The following is a 15,634-nucleotide window of genomic DNA, read 5'->3' as shown; positions in this document are numbered from 1 at the left end:
CTAAATGTGAAGAAGGACAGTAAAGGAAAGCGTTCGGACAGCTTACAAAAAAAGCTTTAAACCTCCACATCAGTATTTGTTAGGCACACATTTGGAGTATCACTTTACCTATGTGCCTTAGCCAAAGAAAGATGGTAGAAGACTGCTGAGACTCTTAGGAGGAGAGACGGGCAGCAAAAATTCAGACAAGTCTGTTAGTTTTAAGTCATTACAGGTTTTTATTGGAAACGTGTTGTGCACTGCTGCACAACACAGCCTGTGAGGGCTGCATCTTTGTCCTTTCCATTGCATTCTGTGGTTTCAAACCACTGCGCGTTGTCAGCCAGTAAAGCAGCTTCTTGCTGGTTTGGATGTCTTCGAGTATTTCTTTGATTCTTGTGGATTTCATTGATGATCTTAAGCCTGGAAGCTGCAGAATTGATTTTCCTTTTAGGCTGGCGCAATGGCTCTCCCTTCCGTGGCTCCTGAGGCTTAGGGAGCACCTGGTCCGCAGAGAATTCACTTCTTTGACACTTCTGAATCGGTGCGCCAGCTCCAAGGTGATGTGGACGTCTTACAGCATGTTGCTGATTCTTGATGATTGCGTTAATAGCTTTGATTTTCAAAGCGGCTGAAGGCATTGTATATTTTGGCTGGCATAGCACTTCCATCTTCTGTGCCCCTAGAAATGGCTGGTCCATACAGCCTTCAACTTTTTGACACTTATTTTCACTTCTCCAACGGACAGATTCTGTGCATCTGAGAAACTGATGACAGAAAATACACACATTAAGAGAATGAAAACAAGGAAAGAAGAGATTGCCTTCAGCAGAGAAGGAAAGGAAAAGCAGAAGTGCTTATCGACTTCTTCTTCAGTTGTGTTTCTCACATAGTAGAAGTACTTGCTGAATTACAGACTGTACTAAATACTACTTTATGTGCCCCTGATTGCTAAGCTCCGTTTATTCCCACCACTTTCACGGATTACATATTAAATTGCAACACCATAGTGAAAATAGAAATTCAGACTATATTAGATGAACCGATGTCTAATCTTACGCATTTCTAATTTACACAGGAAGATACCTCTAACTAAAAGCACAGACCTTTCCATCTTGCACAGATGTTGCCGCCTCCCTGTCATTGTGAAGAGCCTTTTCCATATTACAAACCTGTGTAGAAATCTTTGGGACCTCCCCATTCATAGTTGCATTGACAACTGTAAAGGAAAAAATACAAAAGAATACAAAAAAAAAAAGAAAAAAGAAAAAGAACAGAATGAACAAAGTGAAGAGAAATCAGTTGTTGAGGGACATGGGACGTGGTATTGCCTGCTGTTCTGCCGTACCTGCATTGCCCGGGCTCAGAGTTGACTGAGGTCTTTACCTAAGTAACCTTTGCCTAGGTCTTCACCTAATTAACCTAACACATGAATCCTAATACCAGGACTAAACTGCAGAAGCAGCGCTGCAACACCGTGCTCATGGTCTCCAGGCTTATTCTGCTGGGCTATAAATCGAGCCTTTATCATTCACAGCTTTGTCTATACAGGGGCAAGCGTTTGCGTGTGTTTCCAGACAACTCTTAAAATGCCCAGTTTTTTCCAGCAGCTCCACACATACTTGAAGCTACCTTCTTATCCCAACCTCCTCTCTGTGTACCAACATATCTACCTGTTTCTTAAGTCCCACTGAGATCAATAAATGTGCTTAGCTGCAGAAGGAGGCAATGAATAACTTGGAGCAATGTCCCATATCTGTATCCTAAGAGCAGTCCCACATTTGTGGGAGTGAAGACAGTTGCCAAGGACTTGGTCCATTGTGCTCCTTTGCGAGCCTTTACTCTCAAGCCACTTCTTACCTGTTTCATCAGCGTGCTGCACCGCTGTAGAAGCCTTGTCTCCGTTTGTCTCCGGAGTAACCTTTTCCTCGTGAGAAACCTGTGCACAAAACCTTTGCTTTACTGGGGGATTTACTGCAACACGTAAGAATTTTCCATATTTCTACCACCGTCTTTGAAACATTGCAGAGAAGCATGAATGGGAAACCCCATTCATTACCACATTCAAACAACACTGTATAGGACACCATTCTAAAACCATTGTTACGCACTGCCAAATGAGGACGGCTATCAGCAGAACATCATTATCTTGCTCTACCAAGTAGTGTTGGAGTACGACGCACAGCAGATAAAGATCGGCATCTTGGTATACTTGCCAAATGATATAATTATTAATTGGTAAAGTTACCTCTTCTGTCGGAAAGGCTTCCACGGGGCTTTCTTTGGAAGCCATTCCATTGCACTCAGCTTCCCTGCTGCTGGTTGATACCAGGGGCTGAGTGGTAATTGAGGTCTCCTGAAGGCAAATACAAAGAATTGCATAATTAACAGTAATCCGGATTTTTGTTTCTGCCTGTGAAGGGCTGTCACAAATCCATTCTACTTTAAGTGGTGTAATAACCCCAAACGGTTCTTTTACGGCAGTGTACCCTGATGATTTAGCGGGTTACAAGCACCACAAGGGGCCCTATGTACCAAGAAGTTTGAACTTGCAAAGTTAGGTGGGGCTCGAGGAGGGCAAGTCAGAGCGTGACGTACACGTGCAAGCTGTGTCTGCGTAACAGCTGAGAGAGCCACACAACGTGAGGAGGTACAGAGTTAACACCCTAGCACGTTGAAAACAGGGTGCAAATTTTTCCATGTCTTCTCTGTTTAATGAGGATGCGTGCACTAGTTCTGGAATAAAGCAACTAATGGTATTTTTCCCTCAAGCTCTTTAGCATGGAAGACCTCATTTGTTAGTATTAAAAATGGCACTGTTACCTGTGCAGATTGCTGCTGCTGCTGGGAACGAGCAAAGGTGATCCTTGAAGAGGTGGTCTGCCCGTTCTCAAACTGTCTCCTGACTGCGGCCAGGCCACCAGGCGCAGTGCAGGACTTGATTTCCTCTGAAATCTAGAGTGATTAAATAAGGCCAGGTGTTTTCCATTTGTACTAAGAACGTACTGTCCATTTCAACAAGAAAGGGCAAGGTGTTCTAGAGTGTAAATGAAGCAGTTCATATATTCTCAACACGGTTCAGTTGGGCCAGGCTTCCTACAGTTCTTCCTTTTGGGGGGAGACAGCTAACTGCAGCATTGTTTGCAGTGTCAGGAGGAGGGAATTTGAACCTTCTCTGCCCAAGGAACCGCAGGAGTCTGCTCCAAATACGCAAAAGCGATTAGAAAATAAGGAAGCCAGCGGGCAGGAATTGTGTGGTTTGAAAACACCTGGGCTCTTCCTGTACCTTATCTTAAACAGGCCCTATTTTATAATGCAGCAATCAAATTCTTCGGTTTCAGCAGCAAGAGCTCTAAACTCACTGTGCTTCTGAATATGATTTTATTATTTGTCAATAAAGAATATTTGTTGTGATAAAGAAACTGCCGTTTTTTGTTATCATGAGCAAATAGGATAACCGCACTGCTGATCTCTCTCACGCCTATGGCCCTCATAAATGAAGTTCAGGCAAAGGTGGACTAAAAAGAAGAGTAACTCCATGAATTAAAGGGGATTGTCCAAAAGACCAAAGGCATATAGCGTGAAAAATCTCGTTTGGTAGAGACAGAGACTGAAGGATGACTATGTTCGCTATGTAAGTTCCCTAATTTCGGATTTAAATTTTGATCCACCCCGTGATCCATCTGATAGCTTGCTTGTAGAAATAAAGACAGTTAGGATCTGACCCTGTGCAAAGGAAACGTAGAATTAAGAAGATAATGAGACATTGGTATCTTACATTAGCAAAGCAGTTGCTGGTCTCTGCCTTGGATGCTGCAGCCTGATAAAGAGCCAGTTTATCCTTTAAGGAGACATTCTCCTGGAAGACCAGCGGTGTGTTGCCAGTCTTGGGAGGGCTCTCTTCTGGTAGTCCTCCTAGAGGTTTGCGACCACCCACTGAAACTACAAACAGACGTCATGGTTGGGGAGAGGGAGATGGGTGCATGTGTTTCAAATCTTGAAAGAAAGCAGTAGGCAAAATGAACAGTACTGCCAACTTTTTAGCAACTGTGTCGTACTTTTACTTCAGAACACATCAAGTACAGAGCATTCGATTTGTGGAAACCCGAAAGCCACAATCAAAAGTTAATGTGTTGTTACGGAAGCAACACGTCACCAAATCCAAACTATCTTCACCAATTGAGAATAGGAAGTTACTGCTTTTTCATAATTGATGAATGCTGCCCGGATTTTTGATATCGTATTTTTAGATTTGCGTTGTCTTCATCAAAAGTTACCTTCTCTAAACATAGGACACCATTCTGTTGTGTTTTGTTCAAAAAGTATTTAATGGGCACTCCTCCATAACACAAAGATAAAATGGAGAAAGCTGGAAAGCTTGTTTTGCATTCATAAGAACACCACGTTCTTTTCCTGGGCGGCCTGGGGACTGCCCTGATGACATGAGTGTGGTTGCCCCTCGTCACGACAGAGGTCGAGTGCGCTGAACTAAAGCGAGAAATCAGATCAAAGTGGTAAGACTAACCTTCAGCATTGCTGTTTCGTCCGTTTTCTGAGAACATCTCGAAGATTGCCCTCCTCCTTTTAACACTGGACTCCATCATGTCTGAATTGCTCCCAGACTGACTAGTCCGAGTTGGTGACAGTGAGCTCATCTCACTTTCTGCTCCCTGTTAGAAGACGTCAAGGGGATGTGAGTTAGAAGCTACTGGTAGGAGACTGATAGGGTACTCGGGGGCAGAAACGATATGAAGAAGCAGCGGATTGGAAGGGGGTGCTGTTCTGGCACTAGTGTTCTCCACGATGCTCTATGGTAAATTTCTGTGGCACTGCAGGTTGTGAATGGTGGATTCATGTGCTGCTTAGCTGATAGCTCATCGCACCGTCATGCTTAGCAGTATCTTGAACTTTCCATTTGCCGTGGTCTCCTTGCAAAGCAAGGTTATTTGGCATAGTTGCACATGCTTTCCTCATGTTGACAGAAGTGTTAGAATCACAAGTCCACAGTGACAGTGGGGAAATCATTCTCAACTGCAGAACCTTCTTGCACTCACCTTCCTGCCACCCAGGCTCTCAAAGCGGCTCTGAAGCTCCTTCATAGCAATGGGGAAGGTTTCAATCTCACGAGGGCCGCCCAGGTGCTCCTCCTTGATCATGTCCACGCTCCCACTGTCTGCCAGGACTTTTTCCGCAATGCTGACATGGCAGCTTTTCTCTCGTGCCAGGGACCGTGGGGCTGGTGGGTGCTGGAGCACCAAGTTGGGTCTTGGAGCACTGGCGGACTCCCATTTCTCCAGAAGGAGCCTGACAGAGCCCCTCTGTGGGGTCAAGTCAGGCGACTCCATCGTGCCCTGCCAATGCAACAGGTACATCATGACATAGCTTGTATTTCAGACTGAGCTTCAGCCTGCATTGTTGGACTGACTGGACTTTTGTTTCTTTGCTTGCTTTGTTTTGAGACAAATACTTAAGGATTTGAGTGGTCTGCAGTATTTCACAGGGGACGAAGAAGCATAGGAGAAGCGCTAGGTTTCTGCAATCCAAGGGTACTCATGAAAGAAATTCCACTGTGACATCTGCGCTCCTCAGTAATGAATTTGAATTTAGGCCTCAGCCTTACTTCAAGCCACTTTCCCCACCTGCTCACGGTCACTTAAGTCACTACAGAATGCTGATGGCAATTCATTCTTAAGTAAAATACTTGACGGCGACTGCACATCTGAAACCGTCAGTAAATTGTACTGTTTCCTGGGCTTCGTCGAGCCTTCTTAGCCTTTATGAAAATGCAGGAAGAAAAGTGGCGGAATAAGAAAAAACAAAGAGATTTGGAGCTGGGCTTCAATGGCCTTTAGCATTTCATACCATCTTTGCTGACTGTAATTCCTAACTTTTGCTGGCCACTTGTAAAGTTATCTTGTTTAAATGAAGGGGAGAGCAGACAAAGTACGTACACTACGAGAGAAGGACCAACATGTTGCCCACGGGGGCTGTAACTCATTCAAGCCGATGCGTTTTCCAAACCACTGCAGTCCAGCCCCCAGGACCCAGAGGAAGGGACAGAACAAAGAGCAGCCAAGCCCTTAGTTTATGGCCATGCTGGGAAGAGAGGCAGGGGGGTGCGAGAGAGAGGAACGGAAGCTGCTTCTCCCTCCATCTGGTGACTAATATTCACTGGCCATGTTACTAGAGGATCTCGTCTCCGCTAAAGACTCCCTGAAAGTGCATGTGAGAGCTAGCTGCACGCTTCGAACACCATCACTTGAAGAGCTTGCAGTTTCTTCTGCAGGTAAGCAGAGCCTCAATTATCAGCAGCATTTCACTTGTTTTTTCTTTTGCCCCCTTTTTTCACCTATTTATCACATGAACAGTATCAGGCTTTGCACTAGACCACCTATGTCCAAAAAAATGCATGAACTCGTGCATTTTTAAGGAGCTAATCTTACCGCTAGGGTCTTCTCAGTTAAGTTTTCATCCTGTGACATTGCTGCACTCATCTCGTGCCTGTTAAAAGGAAGGCAAATTTAAACACTCTCTTATTCACTGGTCTCATTTGGCTAACGAACGTGAAGCTTGATCAACAGTTCACAGTATGCATTGGAGAAAAGCCTTGTCCTACCTCGTTTGTCACAACTGCACTTCCAAGAAGTGATGACCGCAGGAAGAGGCGCTGCCTTTAACCTGCCTGTCTGCATTATGGGCACACAATCAGTCCACAGTTGCCAGGGTACTGTCTGCATCTATGGGCGTACGGAAACCAAGACAACCAAGCTGGCACCCCGGCTTTCCTTACCCCAAAAGACCGGCCAGAGACTCCCCCGGGCAGAATCACGCCCAGAAAGAACTTGGTGTCCTTAGAGACAAGCTCTTGGGCGGACCATTGCGGTAGATACTAAGAGCCCTCAGAGACAGCATCAGTTTTTCACTTTCATTCTCCACTACTTAGCTAACTTCAAATTCTCTCTTAGAGCTAACCAGCAGAAGTGTTTGACCAGCTCTGGCACGCCGTGCTTGGTTTTCTTTCATTTATGCATGTTGGCGGTTTTGTGTGTGTTTGGTTGGTTTTGATAAGAGAAATATCAAAATGTCAGGTAATTTACCCTTGGGGATGTTCTCTCTTCCTGTAGTATGACGGAGACTTCTGACTTTCAGGCTACAGCTCTTTGGCCAACAAAACTATCGAAGGACTCTCTAATAGGCCAACCCATTCTTTCTGAATGGGTACTTAAGGGAGAAATCCGACATGGACATTTTTGGACCTAGAGAGAGAATCAGCAAGTGAACTCAGAAGTTTGTAGTTGCAATGCCATACCTGGAATTCATAAAGCAACTCGGTGCTCAGGGTCGGGCTGAAAGGTGACGCAGAAGAAGCTGCTGCCCGTCTGTGTTGGGGTACCCTCTGTTGTGCGTTTGCGTTCAGCCGACAGTTACTAAATGTCCTTGGAAATACACTGCAGGGGGAGAGAACAGAAAGAGCTTCCCACGGTGTTTCAACCAAAGCCCTGTTGCTTGAGTTTAAATAATTATTTCTGAGTTAGGCGCTAGAGTTCTGTAGATGTGCTAAGTTAGACAGATTACATTCATAATTGTTCCTGACTCAGCTGGTGGGTTTCAGAATGGATTTCTGAGCAAGTGAAACAGAGCCACGAGGAGGAGGTTTCATCGCCTTATGAGGAAGAACTAACTTCTTTACAGTTCAGATGACAGAGCACTGCAACAGGCTGCTCAGACAGGTTGTGGAGTCTCCTGCTTTGGAGATACTCAAAACCCGTCTGGACATGATCCCATGTAACATGATCGAGGTGACCCTGCTTGAACAGGGGGGTTGGACCAGAGGACTCTGGAGGTGCCTTCCAACCTGTGGCACATTCTGTGATTCTGTGACAGACTGGAGTGAAAGGAAGTGGGTACAGAGCTACATGTATTGCTTTCCTTGTTGTTTTTTTTTTTCTTTTTTTCTTTTTCATGCTGAGCAGTTACACGGAAACAACAAAGTGCCTGAGTCAAGTCAGTGCCAATATACTGCACCTGGGCGCCATCTCCCAAAGGCTTCCCAACTCCGCAGAATTTTATTACAGTAAGGGCCCCATCTACTGCCACAAATCTGCAGTGAAACAAACCACGTATTTAAATGTCATATTTTGTTTCATTAAAACGCATTCATTGAGTAACTCCCAACCGTTCCATCCCACTTTCCATCTCTCATCCTCATATCCACACAGAAGAAAACGCTGCTGAGTGAGAGCCAGCTTCACTAAGCACGCCCATGATGCACAAGTCAGAAAAAGCTTCCCCGCTTTCTATATCACTTCAGAGGATCCACCATCACGGTGACCCACATTAAAAAGATCTGCTGCCTTCACGACTTCAACCCATGCTGGAGACCTGCATTTAAAAAGGTCAGAGCCTGCTTCCAGATATCCCAAAGCTTTGGTCTTAACAAATGCTCCCGAGTAATCCACATTTGTAATCTAGACTCTTAGGGCTGTGACACAAAATGAAGCAATGGAGGCAGAAGAACTGGCACCCGAGTACACAAAATAGTTCATTCAAAAGGAGAACTATTTATACTAAAATGAGGTGGTTAATTATAGAGCATGAGTTTTTTTTAAGGTTTAACTTAAACATTTGGAGGTACTCGTGGGGGAGGTACTTTTGAAGCTATCCGTAGCTGTAAGGGGATTTGGTTTTTGCTCCCATTATCACAATAAAAATTGTCATACAAGTGGATGGTCCTACAGCATGATTGTTAGAAGCTCTAAGAGGTGCCAGCTGAGCAACTCGCAAGGTGTGAGAGCCCTGCGGGAAGCAGGGAGGGATTCCTGCTACACCGCTGCCCCCATGGCTGCCCCCATGCTGCCCTCCCGAAAAGAAAGCAGGGGCTTTGTTTTTCAAGACAGAGTAAGGGGAACACAAGAAAACAAGGAGAAACTGTAATAAGACAAACATCAAAGATTGTTTCTCTTTAATTACCCTCTCTCAGGATCTTTGCTCATCAGCTAGAACTCCCTATTGCTTTTTTAATGTAAACAAAACTGGGAGTTTTTAATACTGTCCCACCTCACTTCTTTGGTCTGACTAATTACTGAAACTGGCCATAAATTGTTCATTTTGTGACACCGTGAATAGCATCATTTATTCTGGACAGCACACATCTGTTTTCGCCCGCACACACGCGCACACGCTTACACAAACACGCCTCAGCTCGCCGCAGGGACGGCCGGGGCCGGACAGCGTACAATTTCAGCCCCATACTGAGTTTTGGCTGGTGCTGAGGTCCCTGAGGCTGAGGAGAAATAAAGCTCTCAGAGGGGAAATGGCATGTAAACATGGCTGTTATGTTCTCCTGCGTGGAAAATGTTCCCTTCAGATGAAGCTGGTGAATGAATCACATGAGAAAGGGTCTGCTGGCATATAGGTTGGAAGCAAGCTAGCTTGCAAGCAGGTAGAGGGAAATTTTGCGAATTGCATCCCTACTTTCTCCTCTCTGGGCAAACAGAGTCAGTGTCCCACTGCCCTAAGCAAGCAGCAAAGCGCAGCCAGGCGGGGAAGCACATGCTGCTGACCCACATGATCGCATCTCAGACCTTTAATCATGTCAACATGAAAGAAATCTCACTTCACACATATGACCTGGACATAAGGCTAAATTAAGGAAAGATCTAACCAGCCAATCTAATTTCTTTTCTTCCTCTCACAACTGGGTAACACGCAAGAAGTACTTGCCTCGTGGTCACCATGCTTGCTTTAGGTGTAACATTCAATAAGTAGGCTATTTATCTCATATGTATAGCTCCCAACTGGTTGCTCATTTATATTAAATAAAATAGCATAGGTGTTATTTATTTTTAATCAAACTGCTATTTTTCATCAACGCTTTGATGACATAGAGGGAAGAGGGGGAGTAATTCCGCTCTTGCCTGCATAGCATGCACATTTCTGATCAATGCCAGGACGAACAGCACTTGTCTGAAGTGACAGCCTTCTCTCCCTGGCTTGGTCATTGTATTAGGAACCTAAACCCCTTTTCCAGCCAGTTGTGCCCACCCTAAACAAATTCAGAACGTCTTCCTCACCTCCAGCCACCCACCCTTGCCCTGCCTTGCTCCTGCAGAAGGTGGCCGTGCAGACAAGACGGGCTCTCCCTGGGCAAGGGCAAAAATTCACCCCGCTCATCTGGGAAGACATTCAGATGTGCAGTTCACACACGGTCATCCATCAACGCTGAACGGAGAATTTCTCAACAGCTCTGATAGCACAAATGTTCTGGGGGTTTATAAGGTTTTGTCTTCTGTTTTTAAGGCAATTTTTTTCTTCATTCCTGGTGGGAAAGCTTATGCCTTTAATTCTATAACTATAAACTAAATAATATATCAGTTTTTTTCTGTCAGGCATGGCAATGGTACTGAACGTATGCAAAGTTTCCACTAAAGGTTTTTGTAACTTAATTTTCCTCTGGAGATTAGAAGCAGCCAGATATTCTGTTTCTTGCTAGAACTTGGCTGGTAGCCACCCTGCGCTCCTTTTCCCTGTCATCCCCCCTGGCCCCCCAGCCCAGGCACTGTTAATCAGATGGCTGTATCTTCCCTATATTTCTCCTGTCAAGCTATTAAAGGGATACGGAAGAGAGAAAGAAGAGAATCGGCTGAGATATAAACCAGCCCAGCTCCCAGAGTGCCTCTCCCCCTTTTCAAGGTTGAGCTCTCTGTATTGCTGCACACCCTCCTGTCAGGGCTAAGCAGAAGCGTGCTTTCCCTTGCAGAGAGCAAACGGCTGACATAAATTTCCCCAAAGAAGAGGGACAGACAGAAATTCATCTGTGGGGAGACATCACCGACCTGTAAAAACAAAAAAACTGCAGCATGGAGAGGGGGAAAATCCCTGCCCATGGGGGGAACACATGGCTCGGCCGGGGGCTCTGAGCAGGCCGATGGAGGGGGGGCTATCATGGCTCCACAGGCTTTGGCAGCCTCGTTCGTAGGGAGTTCCTGGCACGTGCTCAGTGGTGAGTGGAGGTAGTTGGTTGGAAACAAAGCCATCTGTTTGTGAGGTGCACAAAGAACCCCCAGATCACGGTCAGACTTGGGGCTGAAGACACCGATCTTATGTCTCCCCTTCCTCCGCTGGAGCACAACAGGAACTCCCAGTCCAGCACACCCAACGTCTACAGAGAGTTTCTCCTCTCATGGAAGTATTCCTACGGGACCCTTTCTTTACAAGGAGAAAAAATGAACTCCCACCTCTGGATATCTCAGGACTTTGAAAATATTTGGATTCCAACATTTTTGGCTGGGCCTACCTCCCATTCTTGCACAAATACATAAATAAGAAAAAAAAAGAAAAAAAGCAGCCAACATGACTGCAACATCAGAAACAAGTAATGTTGCATGATTTGGGCTTAAACTTTGTAACAAACCAGGTAGCAAATTAATCAAGAACTCTTAAAAGCCCTTCATTTTCTAGTAATTTGAGAGTTTCTGACCATACCAGAGACCAGGCCCCGCACTCCAGCAATACTCAGCACAAAGACCTACTTCAGTTCAGACAGATCTCCTTTGCTGTCTGGTGCTCCAGTTTTAAAAAGTACTTAGAGAGGTTTTTAAAAGACACTCAGGAAGCCGTGAGCTCCCAAGCACCTCAGTTGGTTTGGAAAAGGGAATTCAGCTATTAAAAAGACTTACTTAGGTAATCCCTGAGTTCCTTTAAAAACAAAATGTTCACATACTAGGTAAACATCTGTGGATATGCACGATGGGTCACAGCATGGATTTATTTTTTTTTTTCCAAATCTATATTAAACAGAGAGAGCAAAAACAAATTTATTTACCAATACTCAAGTTCCTTATTCAGGCAAAACATTTGCTCACTTCAAAAAGAGCCTCAGATTAAGGCCGGAGTTGATGACTTTTGAACGTACCTCAATGAATGAAGTGTTTGCTCCAGCCATCCCCTCTCCTGGTAAGTTTGAGCTGGCTTCTTCATTTTAGACATGAATAAAACATCAGTCCTTTCTCTCTGGGATTTTTATTTGCTTTTGTACCTACAAGGGGAAAACAAAGGATTTTTTTCTAAATAATATTGCTAGACAATGTTTAACGTATACAGCTTGTATTTTTAGATGAGACACAAGTTTGACTGCAAAAAGTAAGCGTGAAAGGAGAGAATGCAGGAGTGCGTGCGAGCCTGAAACAGCAAGCACACCTTCAGGTAGGGTGTGCGAGTAGGGGTAAAGCTGAGCTCTCATCCCACCCCTCTGTTCTACGGAGACACGGCTCTCCCACGTTCAAACCCGCCTCCTTGAGAGCCCTCCCCAGCCAAGCAGCCACCCTGCCCTTGCTGCAACCTTTTCTCTTTCACTCGCCTTTCCTTCCTTTATCTATGTTCTATAACCATTATCTCCATCAGCATAACTCCTTAAGATACACCTAGACATCATTTCGCCAATGAATGCATTTCACACAACATTAGTCATATTGTGCTGTGGATAATTTTTATGATATTGCTCTGCCTCTCCTTGGTACATTGTTACAGTTTAATTTGTACATATTCTGCTGCTGATGTAGTGTCACTCAGCTGTAACCGGAGAGAGCATGATGGTTCTGCATTATTGCAACACGTTTGCCTTTTATAAAAAGAGAGAGAAAGTGAGAGACACTAAGACTTTTTCTTAAGTCTGTTTGCTTTCTAGGATTAGTTAGCTGTAGACAGTCCTGCCTGCAGGGTAAGGGAAGAGCCAGATCCCAACTTTGCCCCATGGAAATAATTTAGATGGAGGGTTACATCTCCGGCCCATGCCATCCATAAGTACATGCTGCAAGTTTGTATTTTTAAGCAACTTTCCATTACGTTCAGAGTAAGGGTTTCGTAACTACAACAGTCCTTCACACCCCTTCTATACTTGACTCCCCCAGAGCAACTGATGCCAGCTACCTGCTACCCTTCTGAACTGTGCTACCCATCCTGGGGTTAGAGCCTAATAGTACGGATCAGTTTTACACGTAGATGTGCTGAGCAATGCTGCAAACGCTTGTCAGCTGTTTTAGGTACTCAGTGACCAACACTAGTATCTACACAAAGAACAGACCGCACTGTTTTCAGTAATTCTGCTATGTGATCGAGCTTCCCATATGGAAATGTTTTGCAAAAATAAGGGATTACTCGGAAAGACACTGGGCTAACCCTGCTGAGTATCTGCTTTTCTTCTGAGTTCTACAGCCTGGAATATTACCTCTGGTATTTTGGACAGTGACCATACGGTCATAAGAACGAGAGACTGTTTGAGACTCCCTCAGTTCTTTGTTTACCTCTGGAAGACAAAACAATTGATAATTTCATCTAATAAACAAGAGTTTTGTTTAATGCTTTAAAAATAGTAACTTATTTTTAAAGGATCGAAGGCTGTTACACTTATTTGAACTCTGCCCAACGGAATGTGCTCCCTTGAGTAATGGCATCTCACTCCGACAGTCAATCATAGAGGTAAACCCATTTTTTCCCCCTATTGATCTTAATCAGAATTATAAAAATATTTCTTGCCCTACAGGGCACCTCCAAGGTGACTACATTAAGCAGACATGACTGGCTTGTTATACTGTAACATAAGTAGAATTATTTGGCTCTGAAGACAAAATAACCTGAATTACTAAAGAAGAGCTAATCTTTTGGGCTGAGATCCCTAAAAGCACTTTTGGTACCTGGAAGGACTGGGATGTTCCCCTCCCCAGGCTGTTATGAAACAGTCATGTTCTTGCAGGGGGTTCCTATACTGAAACACCAACTCAGCGTCTTAATCCTCCACCATTTCCTTTAAGGAATTTGTATCAGAGCAATATTCACCTCAGACAGATTTGCCTGGATTTATTTGTATATTTTCTCACATGTAGACTTTGCAAAATACTCTACATGCTTATGCTATTTTTATAATTAAAGGACATATTTAATGAACTGTAATATCAGCTGAGACCAGAAACGTTTTGGCATGAAAGAGCAGGTAAGCTAGAGCTAAAAGGCTGTCATACAAACTAACAGAATCTCATATGCTTAAAAATCATAGACACAGCAATTCTGCAGACTACATGGGTTTCAGGGCTCAACTTGAAATATTACTAAATATAATGAGTAATTTCAGATTAGAAGTTTGATGCTATAAAGGAAATGACTTGATTTTATCTCATTCTTACATTGTACCAAGAGAAAACCATATTGCAAGGTTAAAGAATCTCAACATCCATCTATGAGGAGATGATTGAAAGAAATACAATTTATGAAGATGTAAATAATCAATCCAGTTCAGACTAGCAAGTAGATTCACGGTCATAATATACTTCTTCCTATCCTTTTAGGACCTGTAACGTTAGTATTTTCACACAACTAGAGTGCATATCCTTCACATACTGATCTGCACTGGTGGCTTCTCTGTACCCTTGTACAAACTGGGAGACCAAGCCAGTGATCCTCCTGCTGCCTACACAGTCCTAGACGGATGCTCTGTTTTATATCAGGTGGAACACGTGAAAGGAGGCAGATATTAGAAGAGAAGAGGTTTCTCCCCAATCCCCAGGACATTCTTCCATGCAAGAACCAACCCAGGCTGTGCTGAAATGAAGGTGTTAAATTGTCCATAAGCAGTTGGTCCGTGTAGAAAGTTCTTATCATGCTTTGCTCCTGTGAATCAATCCTTTCAATTAAGGTAGCTGGGGGACATAATGATGTTTTTATTTGCAATTACAGCTTTAAATTAGGATCAATAGAGACAGCTACAACCCTACCATACCAACAGTCCTGAGAGGTTGGTAGGTTTTCATCAGAAAACACAGTTTGTAAGTAAGTCCATCCGTTTTCAATCAAAAATATAATAAAATATCATAGGAAAAAGACTTAGACCCTGACACGAGAAAAAAAAAATCAAAAAAATCTTCCTATTTGTTTCTTGTTTTCTTTTTAGACATCAAGCCAGCAAGGCCCTTCTTCGTTATGGTTGTGTCCCCTATAGGCTTTCTATGGTCTCACCTGGTATAAACTGGATGGGCATCAGGCCCGGTCAAAGCTGACTTTCTATCAGAAGCAGAAAGGAAAATATAGATCTTTTTATTTACCATCCTGTATTTCTGATTTCACGTAGAGTGTAAAGTTTTGCTCAATATGAAGCTACAGACTAGGGATTTTTGTTTGTTTTTAATCTGCTCTTCTAAGAAAGGAAGCTTGTATGAAAATATACAATACTTTCAATTTGCACACGTGATTATAAAATTAAACAAAATAGTCATTACTAAATGGAAAGTTTAATATATTTTTCTAGGGAATTGGGACTGTTTATCCTATTTTTAAGCAAACCCTCAAAAAAAAAATTCATGACCTCTTGTCAAATTACATATTTTCTGAGGATGAAATTGCAATGAAAGATCTTATTTCAAGAGTTTCACATTTCATAGCATATTTCATAGTTGTTGTACATGTTGGGGTAATATCAGCTATGATTTATAGAGGAACAGTGCTGTAAGAAGCCTCCCTTCTAATTATAACTGGTTATGAGGTACATCACTCATATCAGACTGAAATTTACTTCAATCTCAAACATATTTTTTTTGCCTGTTTATTATCATAAACTGGCCACAGAAATGCTGATAAAGAGATTACTGAAAATGTTATTAAGTTAATC

At 43.5% G+C, this 15,634-nt stretch overlaps 1 protein-coding gene across 1 annotated transcript in view; it reads right to left on the bottom strand.

Moving 5' to 3' along the window:
- The window catches only part of LOC310882590 (uncharacterized protein), a 343,849-nt gene that overhangs the window by 142,024 nt on the left and 186,191 nt on the right, over positions 1-15,634 (bottom strand). The window contains exons 12-14 of the mRNA XM_083801528.1: positions 11,894-12,016; positions 11,658-11,765; positions 7,289-7,427 (exon numbers count right to left, since the gene is read on the bottom strand). Of these exons, the coding sequence (XP_083657654.1) occupies positions 7,289-7,427; positions 11,658-11,765; positions 11,894-11,967 (321 nt within the window). The 5' untranslated portion in view covers positions 11,968-12,016. The remainder of the gene's footprint in view (positions 1-7,288; positions 7,428-11,657; positions 11,766-11,893; positions 12,017-15,634) is intronic.

Source organism: Anser anser (assembly GCF_964211835.1).
Source record: "Anser anser genome assembly, chromosome: 16".
NCBI lineage: Eukaryota > Metazoa > Chordata > Aves > Anseriformes > Anatidae > Anser > Anser anser.
Note: the sequence above shows the minus strand (reverse complement) of the source record. Positions and strands in the feature narration are given on the sequence as shown.